Source organism: Nymphalis io, chromosome 10, assembly GCF_905147045.1.
Source record: "Nymphalis io chromosome 10, ilAglIoxx1.1, whole genome shotgun sequence".
NCBI lineage: Eukaryota > Metazoa > Arthropoda > Insecta > Lepidoptera > Nymphalidae > Nymphalis > Nymphalis io.
In genome coordinates this window covers 896,911-915,276 of record NC_065897.1, presented here as the reverse complement: position 1 = coordinate 915,276, position 18,366 = coordinate 896,911, and the positions used below count along the sequence as shown (strand labels likewise).

Sequence of the window (18,366 nt, the reverse complement as noted above, 5' to 3'; positions counted from 1 at the left end):
TATGTAGTATATCAGTTGTCTGGTTTCCATAGTACAAGCTCTGCTTAGTTTGGGATCAGATGGCCGTGTGTGAATAATGTCCCAGGATATTATTATTAAAACTCCACGTTTCATTATACGTGTAATAAAACAACGGCTTATCAAAATTATTTTTAAGAATTTTACCGCCACGATGAAAGTCTCGCCCTGTGACCTTCCGCTATAGCACAGCACTGATAATAAATTGCGTAACAATACCTCCATTCAATTAAAATACTGACAAAATAAATACACCAAGTATGAACCGAATTATTTAGATTTAATTAATGTTTACAAAAGTCAAAATTACTTATTTAAGTAGGCTCTCACGAGCACTTTTGATCTTCATTTTAATTTTAATAAAAAATTCAGCAGATAATCTTTTAAGCGCTCAAAAAATAAGTAATAATTATAGACAATTATATTTATATATCCTGTATGAACATCAACGAACACTGACCCCAAGCTTCTTCTATCAGTAAAAATTCTTCAGTGTATTAAGAAAAACACTTAAACAAGCCACAAGCAGCCGTTAACCCAGATCGCATTTGACTTATGTCGTAACTGGAAGTGTTCCTTGTTCTACAATTTTAGTATTGCTTGCTTTGAAACTTTAGCTCCTCATTGGTCGTTGGAGGCAAATTTAGCAACAGATAAAGATTTTACGAGAATAACGTTAGTACATAAATATACCATTTATATAACACAATATACATCATTATATATTATTTCAATGCTTTGATCAAATAGCCATTTTCAAGAACATTATCATAATCCATAATTATTTACATTGAAGACTCCAAACGAGAATTATTATATAAGAGGAATTGTGACAAAAATACTTGTAGTATTTTCCCGTTCAATCACAATTTCGTTTTTTTAGATATAAAACAATCAAACCTGTTACGAGTGGAGGTAATAAGTGTTTATTAGTTAATTTAATAGTGCACAAAAGAGCAGTAGTAGAAGAGTATCCGGAACTGTCGGGATGTTCGCTAACTTTAACACATTGGATTTCGATATGGTTTTCACCATTATTTCGATATTATTTTCGAAAAGATTTTAGTTCTTTCATTTATATATTATTTAATAATAGTAGATAAATTAAATGTTCTATAATCACGTACTACAAAATGTGCTTTAAAGTAACACGACAGGCCGACTATGAGATATGAATCTGAATAATACACTGTCTATCTTCTATAAATAAGTCACAGTGATGATTTATACGTAATATGATTTTAAGTGTTTTCTGTTGAATAAATATTACCGCTTACAATTTCAATTTGAACCAGTATTTTTACAACAAATGCTTGTAAAAAAGACATGGAGTGCGCAGTAAGATGGATGAGCACAGTGCAAGCGGATATATCTCTTGGTTTCATCATGATTGCATTATACTCGTAATATTATTTAATATCTCATTTTATTATCACAGCATTTCTTATATAAAATATTACTCAATTTTAATGTTTTAGTGAGTTTAGTTAATGTAACAACATGTTAATGTCCCAGAGCTGGGCTAAGAACTAATCTCTTAGATGAAGCTTCCACCACGATGCTCCTTTGCCGATTGATCTCTTGGGTTGCGTAGCTAAGCTACATTTAAGAAAATATGCAACATTATAAACATAAATGCGGCAGCCGATGTCCGCCCTGAAACTATAAATTATCAAAATTTCGAAGTTCTATACTTAATTGAATCAAAAGCTTTTGCGAGAACCCGGCAAATGATAAAAAACAAACAAAACTTACCTCATGCCATTCGTTTGATAACATTTTATATATTTAATTATTATATTTATTATATTATATTACTTATGAATTTATTAAAAATAAACGTTCCTAAAAATAATTTTAAAAGCACATAGCAAACAAATAGGAACTAATTAAGAATAAGGAAAATCGTCTTTACTAATAAAACGTAATGATAAGAAAACAAATCCGGCATTATCGTTCCCAAAAAAAAAAAAAACTATATGAAGCCCGTGTGAAATATTTGTACGATCCTCGCTAGTTCGGTGTGACATCGCGATGTGGACGGGCGGGCTGGTGCTATTATTCGTTGGGTGCGCGTGCGCAATAACGCGAGACCAATTCTACCCCCATGGACAAGGGCTCGACCAGCGATTGCCGCGGGGAGCGGAAGTCTCCTCTCCAGAAATACCGCTGATTGTACCCATCGTCTTCTTCGGCGAAACTTATGAAAATATTTTCGTAAGTACCTACCATAGTGGATTTAATAATTTTTGTTAAGACTATGTTACTTTAAAAAGTAGATTATTTTTTTTGAAAAATTTCTTCATCTCAAAGATCGTAACTATCAATAAAGCAATTATATTATAATGAATATATTATCACTATCAGTTAATGTGTAATGACGGTGAAATGGAAATCTAAATTGGTTTACATTGTACGCATGTATTTTTTAATTGTACAACAGCGGTAAACATAATATTAATGATCATGTGTTTGTTTTAATGCGTTGGCATTTCTTTTGTAATATTCAAATTGAATGTCCTTACTTATTGTCTAATTAAAATCTACCATCGGTTCGAAATAGAAAATAGCTAGATCTGAAGAGAACTTATTGATTTAATGAACATTATTTTTAATTAGCATATTAATTTTAGTATTTAAATTGACATTGTACATCAGTTTTGTGTCAAAGATTTTTTTAAGCTTAAAAATTACAATTATTATTTAGTAAAATATAAGATAATAAAAAAAAACATTAATATAGTACACTAATATAGACTACTAGTATGTAGAATAAATTTATTTATTTATTGAAAATCAGGAATTTGTAGAAAACATGCGTTAGATAAGTTTGTATTCATAATAAAAAAAACCGTAACGTTTTATTTTGTTTTTCGAAATCTATTTGAAGATTCATTATTTTCGAGCACTTTCGTCGACGCGATTTAAGAGAATTGATTCAAAAATAAATTTCAACATATTTTCTTGTGACAGAAAGAGAATGAACGGAGGCGTTGAATGCAAATTTTCACTATCCCGCAGTGCGTGCCAACTCCCATTAATTTGTTGACACTGCAGGCCAAATTCATGTTTGCATTTTTGCAAATCTTAAAAACTATATCACGCTTTCATCGTGTGCACGTTAGATTTGGATAAATGACACAAACCATTCTTACTGTTAAGGAGAAAAATTTGGAGTCTTCAATGAGTGATGTTTGGTATGACATATTAGAGTTGCTACAGTTTTGCCCGTGATGTCTTCTTTACCGTTTAGTACAAGTTTGACTCATAAAACACTTGGTAGTACTTTAACAGGTTTGACCATGATTTTAATTCCGGGTATACTTTCCACTGGGTAATTTTGGATCTAGTCTTGGAAGTAGATAGAGAATATATTGAAGAACCTATTATAACACATCCTATTAGGGGTGAAGACGAAGTATAAGTTGACGATATTGAGTTTATTTAAAATATTTTGAGTGAAAACTGTACATGGTGCCTAAACAGAGAGACAAAGTAAAATTGACTTTAATCCTAACATATAAAAAACGTAACTCTAAATATTTATACACATTGAAAAAAATACACGAATGAGTTTATTATTTGTAAAACATGTATTTACGACGAAAACATCTTCATTCTTTTTATTATGACATAATACGCAAATTAGCATTTTTATAATATACTACTTTCCGCCCGCGGGTTTGACGGCGTACGAGGTAGGCGGCAGTCAGGTACTCTATGTATTCTTTTGTACCTCAGATAACATGTATGCACGCTTTCATTATGATCGCTGAGTAGTTAGATATGAAAGAGTAACAAACAAACAAATTTAATTTCGCATTTATAGTATTAGGATTTTATTGATAAACAAGCATAATATGTAACATGAAACAATGTTTCAACGAATTATGATCAGTACATTAATTTATTAATTAGAACAATGACCGAAATTTAAAACAATAGATATTGTGAACCGATCAAATAAACAGTGCGTTTAACATTAGTAATTAGTGTTTATTAATAAGTAATACATAATGTTTGTTGGCTAATAAGTTAAGTGGGGTTGTGTTTATTCAACTATTTATTTATTTATTTATTACACTGATAAGAATCTAAGAGAGAAAATACCAATCCAGACGCATTCCATGATATATTTTTGTATATTTAGAGGTATATGTCGTTGATCTTGCTCGATTGATTTTTTTCGATGAACTTTTATGTTACGGAGAAGTGTCACAGGTGTGTTTATCACGACATATCGTCCTGTACTGATTTGTTAGGCGACAAAAGAGTCAATTACCAGAGGAATCGATTACGTAAAAATATATTAAAAATGACATACTTAATATTCCGATGTAAATAAAAAATTCTTGTGTGCAACATATCTTAAGAAAAAAAGCTAATAATAATAAATCCAGAGGGTACTTTGTATATTTTTTCTATTACTTGTAATCGTTTCCAGTTAATTTTCAATGATGGTTTTATGAAATAGCTCGTTTTATTAATACACAATTTAATACATCACCTGAGAAAATCATATCGCTTCCTGACATTTCATGGTCGTAGTTTTTTTAATTTTGAATATATTATTACGGAATAACTCTACTGCACTTTTGCGTCTTTGTAATATACGATGATATGTAAGTCTGAGGTATATATAATATTAATCCTTATGTACAATATGTATAATACTTATGCCGAAATAATTTCGGAGGATCAAATTAAACTAAGGAAGAGCTTTCTTTCGGTAAAAGAGAAACCGTCTACGTATGGGTAATATACTTTTGTTTATAGTAAAAATAAACCATTCAGGTACTCAACCCATAAAAAATTTAATTGAAATCGGTGCAGCAGTTTAAGAGTTCAGTGACATAGCCGACATTAAAGATGTATAAATGCAAAAATATGAGGTAGATTCGTAAAATAGCATTTTATATTCCACATATCTACATATTTTATTCCTTTAATTAATTTTAATTTTGGAAGGATATTTCTTACGTTTAATCACTGTGAAATTATTAGATAAATAGTGTGTGGAAATTTATATGAATTAGATATTAGTTTTAGGGATAGGTAAATAGCAGTCATTGACCGACGTATCCTCCGCCCACGTGCACTTCCGTTGTTGAACAAAACATTATCAGTGCAGCGTTGCGAATATAATGCACTTCTGATTTTGGTCAAAACATTTTACATTATTTCGGTCTTATGTTCTTATCAAGTATAAATATGATCGAACGAGCACTTTTAATATTTTACAGTAAATTTCAAAGCTTTCATGAGTTTGGAATGTAGATTACCGAAAACCTTACTCTTTTCATGATATAGGTAAGTGCATGTAGTAACTGTTTTGTTATAAAATAGGTAAGGCGGTTGACCAGATGAACAGATGGTAAGTGGTCACCAACGCCCAAAGACATTGGCATTGTAAGAAATGTTACCCATCGCTTACATCGTCAATGCGCCAACAACCTTGGGAATTAAGATGTTACGTCCCTTGTGCCTGTAATGTGAAAGTTTCTGGCTGGTTCTTCTTGATAGAATCTACATTTTGAACCAGTGCTAGCCTTACATTTAATTCAATATTATGACGATGCAAAAGTGCCCTTATAAGCCTACTTGAATAAATGATTATTTGATTGTTGTGTCATCCAGATTATAATATTGACCGATATTTTATCGTTTTTGCTCCTCTCTTTAGAGCCGTATTAAATTAAATAGCTTATAACCTTTATCAATAACTAGGACAACTAACGCAAAACTAATAATTAAAATCGAAGTACTTAATAATATTTGCGATTCCAAGACAGTACAAATTGTTTTAGCTTTAATAACGATTGGTTAAATGATTTAAATATATGGGCATTTCGGTACATAATAAAACTTTGCGTTACATATATATATATTTACTTTACTGGGAATCTGCAATTGTTGTAATTGAATGTAACCACGTTTGTATTATGATATAGTTTTATTATGTAAGCACTTTTGTAAAGGTATTATTACTAATGATGACAAATAAATGTCGACAAAGTTTTGTTATTCATTTCGAGTGACGCGGTCTTTGTTCTGAAAATACCATATTTTTAATATATTTATAAGTTGTACGACATTGTAAAAATAGAAAATATGGTTCAGTGCCTTGAAAATGTGAATCTTAACCGATAACGGATGCGAAGGCAGCACTATTGTGCGTTCATGTGCTAACGTTAATAGGAAACCTACATGTGTTGTATGAAATTCTGCCACATTTGCACGTGTTGTGTGGTGGATTAGACCATTCTGAGGGAACCAGCTCGTGCCAGAAGAAACTTTAGTATCTTAAAAACGGTCTGATTCCTTTTTTTAATCCAACGAATGTTTATATTGATTTCTACAAACAGTTTATAATAATATCAAAACTAAAATCTATATTATAATACTCTGGGGAGGGATCACCCACTCATCAGATATTCTACCGCTAAACAGCAATACATAGTATTGTTGCGTTCCGGGTTGAAGGGCGAGTGAGCCAGTGTAACTACAGGCACAAGGCCGTAACATCTTAGTTCCCAGGGTACGCATTGGCGATGTAATTGTTGATATTTCTTCATCGCCGATATATATGGGCGACCACAATCACTGGCGTAGCTATCGTAGGGCCAGGTGGTGCAGCGCACCAGGGCCCGGACGCTGAGGGTGCCCTCTAACCTCAGCTTTGAAAAGAGAGAAGCATAAAAGGAAAAAAAAATAAATATCGTTGTTTATTTATTCCCATTTTCTTCTATTAAACAAATAGAGATTCTACCCGTCATAGAGACGACGTATGGATTTCCTTCTAGGGATAAGTTGAACTCACCGTTTCCTATTCTTGTTCTTATCTATAATTTTGAAGGCCAATATAAGTTCAAGCCATGCGGAAAGAGGGGTTGAGGGTCCGATGAGGCACCGGGGCCCTTGTCCACCTAGCTATGCCACTGACCACAATGTATATGGGTCACCACTTAATATCAGGTGACCTATTAGCCCGACCGCTAGCAATACCTAAAAAAAAAATGTTATTAATGTAAACGTAATTTTAATATTTAAAATCTCAATGAAGTAATTATATTAAAACGTAATGTGTTAGAAATTTTTGTAACAGTGTAGTGTTATCGTAAGTTAAGCAAGTGTCAAGACCTCAGTCCTCAACGGTAGCCTAAGCGTGTGATATTGTTATCACTGAGCGGCTAACAAACAACGCTTGTGTACTGTACGACTACCTCATCGTAAGAGATAAATTATTATGTAGGTATAATTATTACGAAATGAACCTGAGCGAGTTTCGGTCTATCACGGATATCACGCAACGTCAGCTTTCGCAAGCGTTTGCATTAATTTATTTATACTTTGAAACTAAAATTGCAATTGATTTAAAAATATCAATCTGTAAAAAAATTAAGCTGCTATTTTGTTTTTTTTTATTGCGATTATTTATACATACAGTAACGTTCATTTTCTGTACGATTATTTCTAAACTTTAAGATATAATGAGCGGAATTTCTTTTTGTTTCTTACGATAAAAATATAATTATTATTATTTATTTCAGGTTAACAATTATGGCGTGCTGTCGTTCAGAGCAGATATTCCAACCTTTCTCAATGCGGAGTTCCCCTTACCGTATCCATCTATAGCCGCGTTTTATGCGAACATTGACACTACAGAATCGGGCGAGGTGTACTATAGAGAAACCAATGAATCCCACGTACTGGTCAAGGCGGAAGAGAGCGTGCAGAATAACTTCCACGATTACTACGATTTTAGACCTACAAGCGTGTTTATTGCTACCTGGATAGACGTTACATACGCAAGCAAACAATGGCAAGATCGTAAGAATAGCTTCCAAATTGCTATTATTAGCAACGGTACGGAGACTTTTGTAGAAATGTTATATCCTGAGAGGGAAATACAATGGATACAAAAAGAGACGCAGCCAGGCAGTATGCCTGATGCGAAGGCACAAGCTGGATTCATAGCGGAGGACGGCCGTCTGTTCACACTCAGAGGCTCTGGTAGTCATCAGATTAGAAATGTCGTTTCGTAAGTATTTAAGCATGGCAAGACTGTATTGTAAATTATTTTTATTATCATTACATTTCTTAAGTTTGATGTTTAACGTTGAAAAGCAGAAATACTAAACTAATTTGTCTTTCCATTTCCAAATCTAAAAAAAACAAAGATTGTTCACAAAAAAAAAAAAAAATATATAAAGTAATTTTTCAACGGTGTTTTGTATTTAATGTCGTTGTATGTAACCAAATAATTTTAATATGTAGTTAAGTAAAATGGCTTGTGTTTTCTAAAATATTTGTAATTTTGGATAAAAGACTTTTTACCGTAAACTGACGATATTAAATTATGCTTAACCGTCTCCCACTTCGTTGCTCTGGAAGACTATTTTTGTAAAAAAACGACAATTTCTCCCATTTAAAAAATTAAGTTTGAATTTAATGTGAAAATTTAATAGCTATAGTTATATAGGTGATAATGAGAGTATTATTTAAATGTTATTCTATAATTTCAGATGGTCTAACACTCGTGAACCAGGAAAATACGTATTCCGTGTAGGAAACATAACAGTAGATGGTACAGTAGCCGTCCCCGACCAATATGATCAAAACGAAGTAGAAATTGAGGAGGAGACTAGAACTTGCGCTCAGAGCGGCCCCAGCGTCTGTCATTTACAAGCAAGATGCGTCGATTATCAAACCGGTATTTGTTGCCAATGTAATGAAGGCTTCTACGGAAATGGAAAATCATGCATCAAAGACGATGTTCCTTTAAGAGTTCACGGAAAGTTAAATGGCGTCATCAACGACATTAACCTTAACGATGTAGACATCCAAGCATATGTGGTAGTTGCTGATGGAAGAACTTATACAGCTCTATCGCAAGCACCAGCAACATTAGGAAGCAGCTTACAACTTTTAACCGTACTTGGTGGTGTATTAGGATGGCTTTTCGCTAAGCCTTCGGGAACGGCGAAAAACGGATATCAATTAACCGGTGGCCTATTCAATCACACAGCCGATATCTATTTTCCCGATACCAATGACAGGGTCACGATTAATCAGGAATACATTGGGCACGATGTATTCGATCAGATTACGCTAGATGCTGATATTCGTGGTACGATTCCGGCTGTATTGCCAGGATCAAGATTAGAAATGTCTGAATACAATGAAGAATACACAATTGTGGAAGCAGGTCTAATACACAGTGTTTCGTCTAGAACTTTTACTAATAAAATTACCGGACAAAAGTATGAACAGAGAGTATCTCAAACGTTTTCATATAGCCCGTGTAGATATGCGCCACCGTCTGAAGAAAACGAAATATCGACTTTAAAGGTTATTAAAAACTACCTAGGCTACGAAACGAGAGAAAACATTGTCAGATATAGTACTAGTAATAAAATTCAATTGAGGGGCCAGGAAGATCCTTGTTTAGAGGGGCGAAATTCATGTGGCACTCATAGCACATGTGTAGTGCAAGGGGACTCATTTGCATGTGTCTGTCAATCAGGTTTCACTAGTATTTATTATGAAAATGCTAATGTTTGTGTTGATATAGACGAATGTGCAGCTTCAACTCATAATTGTGACAGTAATGCCGATTGTTACAATCACGATGGCGGTTTTCAATGTAGATGTCGGGACGGTTATGAAGGGAATGGTGTAAGTTGCAATAGAGTGTCACGTTGCAGAGATATGGTATGTGATTCTCATGCACAATGCATAGATAATCCTGGTGAAGAGCCAATTTGTTCATGCAAGCCAGGATTCACTGGAGATGGGCAAAGGTGTTGGCAAACACTTGATAACATATGTAGCAGATGCTCCCCGTATGCTTATTGCAGCTATTCAGATCAAATGAACAATTACAATTGTCAATGCAAACATGGCTTTAGTGGTGATGGGGAATATTGTATTGAAGATACCACTTCAATACCAGATGTATCAGAGACCACAGAAATATCTGTTGCTCCTCTACAGTCAACCACAGCACTTATAACTGAAGTAGAATACAATGAAACGTATGTGCTTCCGAATTGTGAAATTATCAATGATGATTACGAGTGCTTCTGTCCTCCTGGATACTCAAGATATAAAGATGAACGAAACAATGATTTGTGCCGTATCGATAGTTATAAGGAACCCAAGAATACAAGTGTCGTTGAGGAAAATACTGACACTTCAAGTAATTATACATTTTATTAGTCGTTTTATTGCTTATGCTGATATGCTCGGCAGATATTTAAAGTGTTTTATTTTATGTTTCAGTAACTTGTAGTACAGACTCCGAGTGTCCACCAAATGCGATTTGTTCATTCTCGGGGGAGCAAGCACAGGGACATTGTGTGTGTCCTGAAGGCTACGAAGGAGACGCTTACGAGTGTATTGAACGAACTGGTTCGAGTTGTTCATGCGGGCCTAGTGCCCACTGCATTGACACAGCTACTGGTGAAATGATGTGCGTCTGTGATCTTGGTTATCATGGTGATGGATATGTGTGTAGACCTAATTTTAGTTGTACGAACAACTCTGACTGTGAATACAATGCAGAATGTCGACCAGATCCGAACACTAATGAATTTGTTTGTCAATGTATAGAAGGATATATTAAAGACCAAAACGATGCTTGTATACCTGATGGACAGCTATGTAATGGTGCTGTATGTGCAGAACATGCGTCTTGCCTGTACGATGAAACACTGGAGGTAAATTATTGTAGTTGTGATGAAGGATTTGAAGGTGAAGGCATTTCGAAATGTGTTCCTCTGGGCAAAACGTGTGATGTAGCAAACGACTGTAGTCCAAACGCGATTTGTACGACAACCGAAGCGTCGTATCAATGTATCTGTCGTGAGGGATATTTCGGAGATGGTTACACTTGCAATGCAGAAATGAATTGCAGAACAAATATTTACCTATGCGACAATCACGCCTCCTGCTTAAAGACTAGCGAAGGATACGAATGTGAATGTAACACGGGATATAATGGTAATGGAAGTTATTGCGAGATTAATCCAAGGCAAGCAGGAAATTTCTTAGTTGCTAGTGATGGGGCATCAGTCTATCGCGTGCCTTTTAAAGTGACTCCACGAGAATTCGCTACTCCGCTAAATAGTGCTATATATCAGATAGCAGTCGGCATCGACGTGGACTGTCTTACTGGAAAAATTTATTGGGGCGATGTCGGTGCCAGCGCTATTAAGAGAACATCATATGATGGATCGAATTTTGAACAATTTTTGTCATACGGTAAGTAAAATTATTCATTTTAGAAAATGAAGTCATACAATAAAATCTTAACGACATTTTGTTATTATGGGGATTCACATTCACACATTCCTTTTGCAGATGTTCAAGCACCTGAAGGAATGGCAGTAGATTGGACGGCAAGAAATATCTTCTGGACTGATTCAAAGAAACTTACAATTGAAGTTGCTAATTTAGACACAAAAATAAAAAAAGTTTTATTCAAAAGGGATGGGATATTTAACCCACGTGGTATTGCAGTTCATCCTGGAAAAGGGTATGTATAAATAAGCATGTCATATACGTATAAAAAAGTTAATATATAAATTTACTTTTTTTTAAAACTATTTACTTTAGTATTTTAAATAAATTAGTGTATTAGTCTTATGATTGTTTTGTCAAAAGGTGTTGAAATATCAGCTACATTGGTGTATCGCAAGATTTGAGATTTGATATATGCTGTAATGTGAAGTTAAATTACCTGCTAAAGGAATGTAATATAAACGCGAATTTATTATTACTTTTTTTTCAGTAAAATTTTCTGGTCAGACTGGAATCGCAATGGACCTAAAATCGAATGGGCTAATATGGACGGCTCACAAAGAGGAGTATTTCTAGATAAGTCGGAAGTGAAATTACCTAACTCTTTGGCTATAGATTGGTCCAGAGATCGACTTTGCTTCACCGATGCGGGCTTATATACCATTAAATGCGTTAGCATTGATACTTTGGAAAGTGAAACTATAGTAGCCAATTGTTCGTATCCATTTGGCCTAGCGATCAGCGGAGACAGCTATTATTGGACAGATTGGAAAACGTAAATATCGTAATATTCATTATTTAAACAGATTAAGTAAAATCATTTCATTTTTTGTAAAAACTTTTCTAATAAAATCACCATCAAAGTTGTGTAATTAATAAGAGCATATTATTACAGATTAAAAATTGAATACATCAATAATTTAACCCTGCAAAGAGGACAAGTTCCAATTGCCACTGCATCAAGAAGGCTGTATGGAGTAGCCGTTGCACCAGAAGATTGTCCAAGTCAAGGTAACATCTGTCAATACAGAAACGGACAATGTGATCCGAATCAATTATGCTTGCCAGATGGTAAGGGCGGTAGAACGTGCTCGGCTGGTGACAATTATTCATATTGATTTTTTAAATAATTCTCATAAATGGTAAAGTTTTCAATTATTTCTTAAGTTTTTATTGAAGTTCGGCATCCATCTAGTGAGTTAATAATAATCGCAATTGCATAAGTACATTTTGTATGGCTTGGTATTTTATTTACCTTATAACAAATAATTTACAACATATTTCTATTTGTCTCAATAGAAGTAATATATACCTTTTGCAAGGTAACATTTTGTTAGAGAAATATATCATAAATATTTTTACTAAAATTATTTGTGCCAATAACCTGTTTTCATCGACCAAATTAAAAGCAAAAAGTACTTAACATTAATAATAAAAAAAGTGCCATAAATTAAGACTAAATAAAACAAATAATCAATTTTAAATCAATAAGGCTTTATTTATATTTAATTAAAATAAAGGAATACCAAAGCAATAGTAATGTAATGTATTATTTATTTTGTTAAAATACACAAAGACAGCATTGACACATGTGTACCGAAGGCTTAAGTCGCAGGTGTTGCTACAGTAATAAATATTGCATTAGTAGAAAAATATATTTAATTAAAATTATATTCTAAAACAAACGAAATACACATGAGTGAATGCACTTTGAACTTTAACATTACAATATAAATATTCAATTGAATTGTTTCAATTACAAAACAATGTATTTTAAAAATGTAAATATATTGCCTAATTAACAGTTTCATTTGTATTATTTCTAAATAAAATATTTCCATACGATTATTTTGAACTTAGTTCTTAACATGCAAGACCGTATTTTTCCGATACCAAAATTTAGTCATGGATTTTTTGTGATTAATTTTTATTTCCGTATTAAACTGTATCCAAGGATGTTATTGTATGTAGATTATACTATCTATAATTTTAAGGATTTTTTTTTTTAAATAGACGACTCAATATAAAATTTAAGAAAGTAAATTAAAAAGTCTATATTATTTCTTTAAATGGTGAAAAGTAAATAGTGTTATCGCATTTTTACAACGAGAATATAACTGACGACGGACTCGTAATAAAAGGTACACTCAATCTTTCAGGTTAATATTTGACGTTTTTGTACTTCCTCATTCAATCTTTGATTTTGTCTATATGTTTTAAATTGAAATAAGCAAAAATTATAAATCATTTGGCTGCAACTTTGTATAAGGATCATAATAAAGCAAGTGTTTCTGTTTTATCTGTTGAAGAGGCACGTTATTTTAGCTTTAGTGTTGCCATTTTTATTCGGAATTTCTTAACCACTGTTAACAAAAACGTAATTTTGAATTTTGTTATTATTAAAAAAATAACGCGAATTATCAAGGAATTAAGGAAGAGTACTGTCGTAATTTAAACTAAGATGTGTCAACATAATTAATCATTCTGTGAGGTTTTATTGTTCGCAAATCTTAAGATAAAAACGAGATTATTTCATGCAAATTATTAAAAAAAACATAGTTTTATATTCTAAATCTCCGTCTAACCCCAAACATCCTCAGTGCGACCGAATTTAAACACTAGTGATCCAGCAAATATGAATGCATTTTGCATGAATAAGCTCACACCGGGCCAAGTGTGTTTGCCGCTACCTGTTGACAAAAAATATATTATTTAGCGTAGTAAATATTTCTTTACGTCATTGGTCGGAGTGTGCTTTAAATGGTAGAATTTATTGGCCACCTCGATTATCTAGTATCTAGCTTATAAGACGATAAAGTCACCGAAGCCCTAGATTCAAGATCCAATAAAGTTAATGTTAAATACGGCTTTGTCATTGACAATTTTTCATTAAAACACCAAAGTCTAGAAGTTGGCAGTACCAAGCCTCGTGTGTCGAAGAAGTACCTTAAGAAGTTGGCCCTATGCCTGAACTCGTCATGTCGGATTTGCCGTCCCATCGAATTATGAGATGGTATTTTCGCAGTTTTGAAACACACTTGTTCACTATAATACGACCGCTGATATAGAAGTCGTGGTCACATTCTGCTTTGTCCTAAAACTTATTAATATTAAACTTATTTTTTACAATACACTTACAATACTTTATGACAATTTAATACAAAATCATTACTTTTGATTATTTATAGATTGTCAAAACTATTGTTTTATTTTTATTTTATCATCTTATCAACAAAAGCTTCATTACAATCGGTCCGGGAATTTCATGTGATACCCGAACAGACAAATAACTTACTCTCTTATTAAGCATATCTATACCAGTATACACATATTTTTTCACTTTGCTATTTCTATGGTAGATTAGATATAATTCATAATGTTATATTATATAATTCTTACATAACATTTTTTAGACTTAAGAATAGTGATATTTGTTTTTATTTATTTATTGTGTAATTTTTTCTTGGGAAAAGACATTTAAATTGAAAACAAACCGGAATGTTTATTTAGGCATACTTCAATTACATGGTACCAATGTTTATTTCTTTTTCACGTGACGAATTAGTAAAAAAAAAATTAACAAACTGCTTTTTTTTTTAATATTTTGATATTTTAGCAATACCTGCATTAACGTAGTTTGCAAAAAGTATCCAGCAGGCGGCGATGAGTGACGCAAAGCCCACCACGAAACCGAGGAACAGCCAGAGTCGAGCCCCGCGTGGACCCATGCAACCACCTGTGTATGTTTCACCGCGAACCTGCAATTGGATGAACAAAAACTTAATTAATTTCTAATACACTTTTGTTCTAATGCTGTGAGTGATATTGAGCTAAAATTACATAGGGATACAGAAGTGGTATTAGACTTAAGATTTTATAATATTGTCTTGTTTTTGGGATTTAATAGATATTAATAATAATATTATATTTAAACACACAAACATAAAACATAAGTTGACATATGGATGACAAATACTTAAGCTTATGTACTAAGGCATAACATTCAAATTTTGGTTTTGCTTTAATTTTTTCGGTGACTTACTATATATTGATATTAAAATAATAACAAAATGGCCACTGCAGTCAATTTCAATGGATACTGATATCTGACCATCGATCTGTACAGGTTATATTAAAGTGAACTTGTGTGTGTACATAATAGGCAACAATATCTCTATTGCTATACTTTCCTCTGGTGGGATGGCAATCCAACACAAATATAGATAAGTTTGTTTTGTTTAATATGCTTATTACATTAATATGGTCTGTACTGAACATGCATATAGTAAGACAATTGGAAAATAAAACAGATGGCCAGCATATGTATTCTTATAATAATAATAATATCAAACAAACAGAGCTTGTACTATGGAAACCAGACGACTGATATACTACATACATACATACATATAATCATATATACATGATATACTTTTCTTTTATAAATACATACTTATATAGATAATTACACCCAGACTCAGGACAAACAGACATGTTCATGCACACAAATGTCTGTCCTGGGTGGGAATCGAACCCACAACCTTCAGCGTGAAAGGCAAGAATCTGCCAACCGCACCAACAGGCCCGTCAGATGAAACAATCTCATGAGTGTTTACTGTTACTAATTATTTCATATCACAATTACAATAGTGGTGACCTAGATGTGCAAATAAGAATGTGTCCATTTATATTATTTATATTTATTGTTATGTGTAATATTTTATTTGCACATTCATATACTAAATTAACATCTACATTATACTTACGAAATAATTATGAACATCTTTAAAAAAATCACGACTGCATATTGCTATTAAAATATATTAACAAATAAAGTTAAGTAGTAGCCTGAACATGTACCACTGTTGGGACAATGCCCTCATAAAGAATAAAGGAGGTCAGCAGCATCATCGGATACATGCTGGTCAGGTCACTAGTTTCCTTCACTGTGTATAAATTTTCAGCTTCATTTGAATATCTTAGGTTAAGATTCATATAACCCGGGCAAGCACCTCTGAATTTTCATGTGCTTAATTTCTGTTTATAATTCATCTCGTGCTTTTCGGTGAAGGAAAACATCGTGAGGAAACCTGCATGTGTCTAATTTCATCGAAATTCTGCCACATGTGTATTCCACCAACCCGCATTGGAGCAGCGTGGTGGAATAAGCTCCAAACCTTCTCCTCAAATAGGGAGAGGAGGCCTTAGCCCAGCAGTGGGACATTTACAGGCTGTTACTACTACTACTACTACTAGGCCATTCTATGTTTTACAAATGAATATTGGTTAAGACTCTAGTCTCATATAATGTTGAAATGGCCTAGAGGCTAGAATATGAGAATCTAATCAGAAAATAGCAAGTGCTATCCCAATAAAGAAACACTGAATTTTCACGTGCTTGACAGTGAAGGAAAACATTGTGAGGAAATTTGCATGTATCTAATTACACTGAAATTCGGTCACACGTGTTTCGACCCTCCCACATTGGAGCAGTGTGGTGAAATAAGGTTCATCTCAATAATCAGACAATGGTGGGCTATTATTTCACTTTAATTTAAAATTAATAATATATGTAATAACCTGGGCATTAGACACCGAGTTGACCATGAGTAGTGAAAGTGTGGCCATCACCCCACACACATGAGCAGCATTTGGCAGATCTCCTGGATATACTGATGCTGCATCAATAATAAACCACCAGCCAGTAAAAAACTGGAAAAATATTATTAAAATTATTATTTGTATAATAAAGTTATAGTTATTAACTTGTTGGGGTAGTGATGGTAGTGCTTTGTACAGCCCATCTGGGTAGCAAACAGTAATACTTAGTATTATTGTTTTCGGTTTGAATGATGCCTGAATTGGCGAAGGTTGGTGGCACATTGTTAATATTTCATACAGTGCTAATGTCAATTGGCAGTGGTGATCATTTGCCAATAGGTAGCTCATTTTCTAGTCTGCCTTAGATATAAAATATATATAAATATACTTAAAAAGTTAACGATTAAGTTGGTTATGCACAAAATTTACACTTAATAGCATTTTGAAATTTCATAACTATTCATTATAGTTGGGTATATTTATTGAGAAATTGAATTCATATGTTTGACTGATAAAATGACAAGAGCTTGTTTAAGAATAATTGCATTACATGTCGTTTCATTTGATGGATGAATGTTACGTTTTTGTGAATATCTTAAATTAACAATATGTCTATATTAGGACAGATGGGTAATCTTAATGTTAAGGCTGAAAACGATGAATTAGTCCCGCGCTTTATGTCATCTGCTAAATTTACAGAATGTACTAATGTAATGCAATTTTTATTAGTAACTTATCACGAAGAAAATTTGCTATTGTTTTGTTGTAATTGACAGAGAAGGTACGTAGTGAATCATCTAACGAACCAGTAATCCCGAGAAGATAGAGGCTAGGATGTTCCGCTTTTCTCCGCTTTCGAACCAAATACAGCTCGGCATAGATACGTTGTCGAAACAGTTCATCTTGAGTATTTGCTTAGCAAAAATACTTTTTATGAACCTTTAGAATGATTGTAAATAAATTTAACAATCAAATATTTTGTCAAACGTCAATGTCACAGAATTATAAAGCATAGAAAACTAATCAAATTGTATCACTTTCAGTGTGACATAGACAAAATAATCTATGAGCAATAATATTTGCTCTCTTCCTTTCCTTTCTCTTTTTACGTCCTTTTGATATTTTTTTTTATTTATATTTTTTTATCATTTAGCAGATTAACGACGATTTCTTCAAATTTGTGTTTATGTTCCTGCGCTATTAATATACCAACCGTAATTTTCTGATGTGGGACTGGCAAACTGAGATACTTTTTTTTTATAGAATAGGAAGGTGGACGAGCATATGGGCCACCTGATGGTAAGTGGTCACCAAACGCCCTTAGACATTGGCATTGTAAGAAATGTCAACCATCGCTTATAGCCAATGCGCCACCAACCTTGGGAACTAAGATTTTATGTCCCTTGTGCCTGTAATTACACTGGCTCACTCACCCTTCAAACC

General features: G+C 33.2%; 2 protein-coding genes across 2 annotated transcripts; one reads left to right on the top strand and one right to left on the bottom strand.

Moving 5' to 3' along the window:
- Positions 1–1,986: 1,986 nt before the first annotated feature.
- Positions 1,987–13,128, top strand: LOC126771223 (nidogen). Its single transcript, XM_050490982.1, has 7 exons — positions 1,987–2,235; positions 7,569–8,059; positions 8,544–10,219; positions 10,303–11,283; positions 11,383–11,557; positions 11,813–12,097; positions 12,218–13,128. Exons 1-7 carry the CDS (start codon positions 2,053–2,055, stop codon positions 12,438–12,440), a joined length of 4,014 nt encoding a protein of 1,337 aa, XP_050346939.1. The 5' UTR covers positions 1,987–2,052; the 3' UTR covers positions 12,441–13,128.
- LOC126771371 (transmembrane protein 50A) lies at positions 12,796–17,922 on the bottom strand. The gene is made up of 4 exons (XM_050491232.1): positions 17,730–17,922; positions 16,903–17,034; positions 14,945–15,080; positions 12,796–14,012 (listed from the first exon to the last, which is right to left on the bottom strand). Exons 1-4 carry the CDS (start codon positions 17,823–17,825, stop codon positions 13,903–13,905), a joined length of 474 nt encoding a protein of 157 aa, XP_050347189.1. The 5' UTR covers positions 17,826–17,922; the 3' UTR covers positions 12,796–13,902.
- Positions 17,923–18,366: the final 444 nt, after the last annotated feature.

Excerpts from the sequence above, each read along its gene's own strand:
- LOC126771223 (XM_050490982.1), top strand. The coding sequence starts at position 2,053 with ATGTGGACGGGCGGGCTGGTGCTATTATTCGTTGGGTGCGCGTGCGCA. Across the intron at positions 2,236-7,568 it reads AAACTTATGAAAATATTTTC|GTTAACAATTATGGCGTGCT; the intron begins GTAAGTACCTAC and ends TATTTATTTCAG. Across the intron at positions 11,284-11,382 it reads TGAACAATTTTTGTCATACG|ATGTTCAAGCACCTGAAGGA; the intron begins GTAAGTAAAATT and ends TTCCTTTTGCAG.
- LOC126771371 (XM_050491232.1), bottom strand. The coding sequence starts at position 17,825 with ATGAACTGTTTCGACAACGTATCTATGCCGAGCTGTATTTGGTTCGAA. Across the intron at positions 17,035-17,729 it reads CTATCTTCTCGGGATTACTG|TTTTTTACTGGCTGGTGGTT; the intron begins GTTCGTTAGATG and ends ATATTTTTCCAG. Across the intron at positions 15,081-16,902 it reads ACTCGGTGTCTAATGCCCAG|GTTCGCGGTGAAACATACAC; the intron begins GTTATTACATAT and ends ATCCAATTGCAG.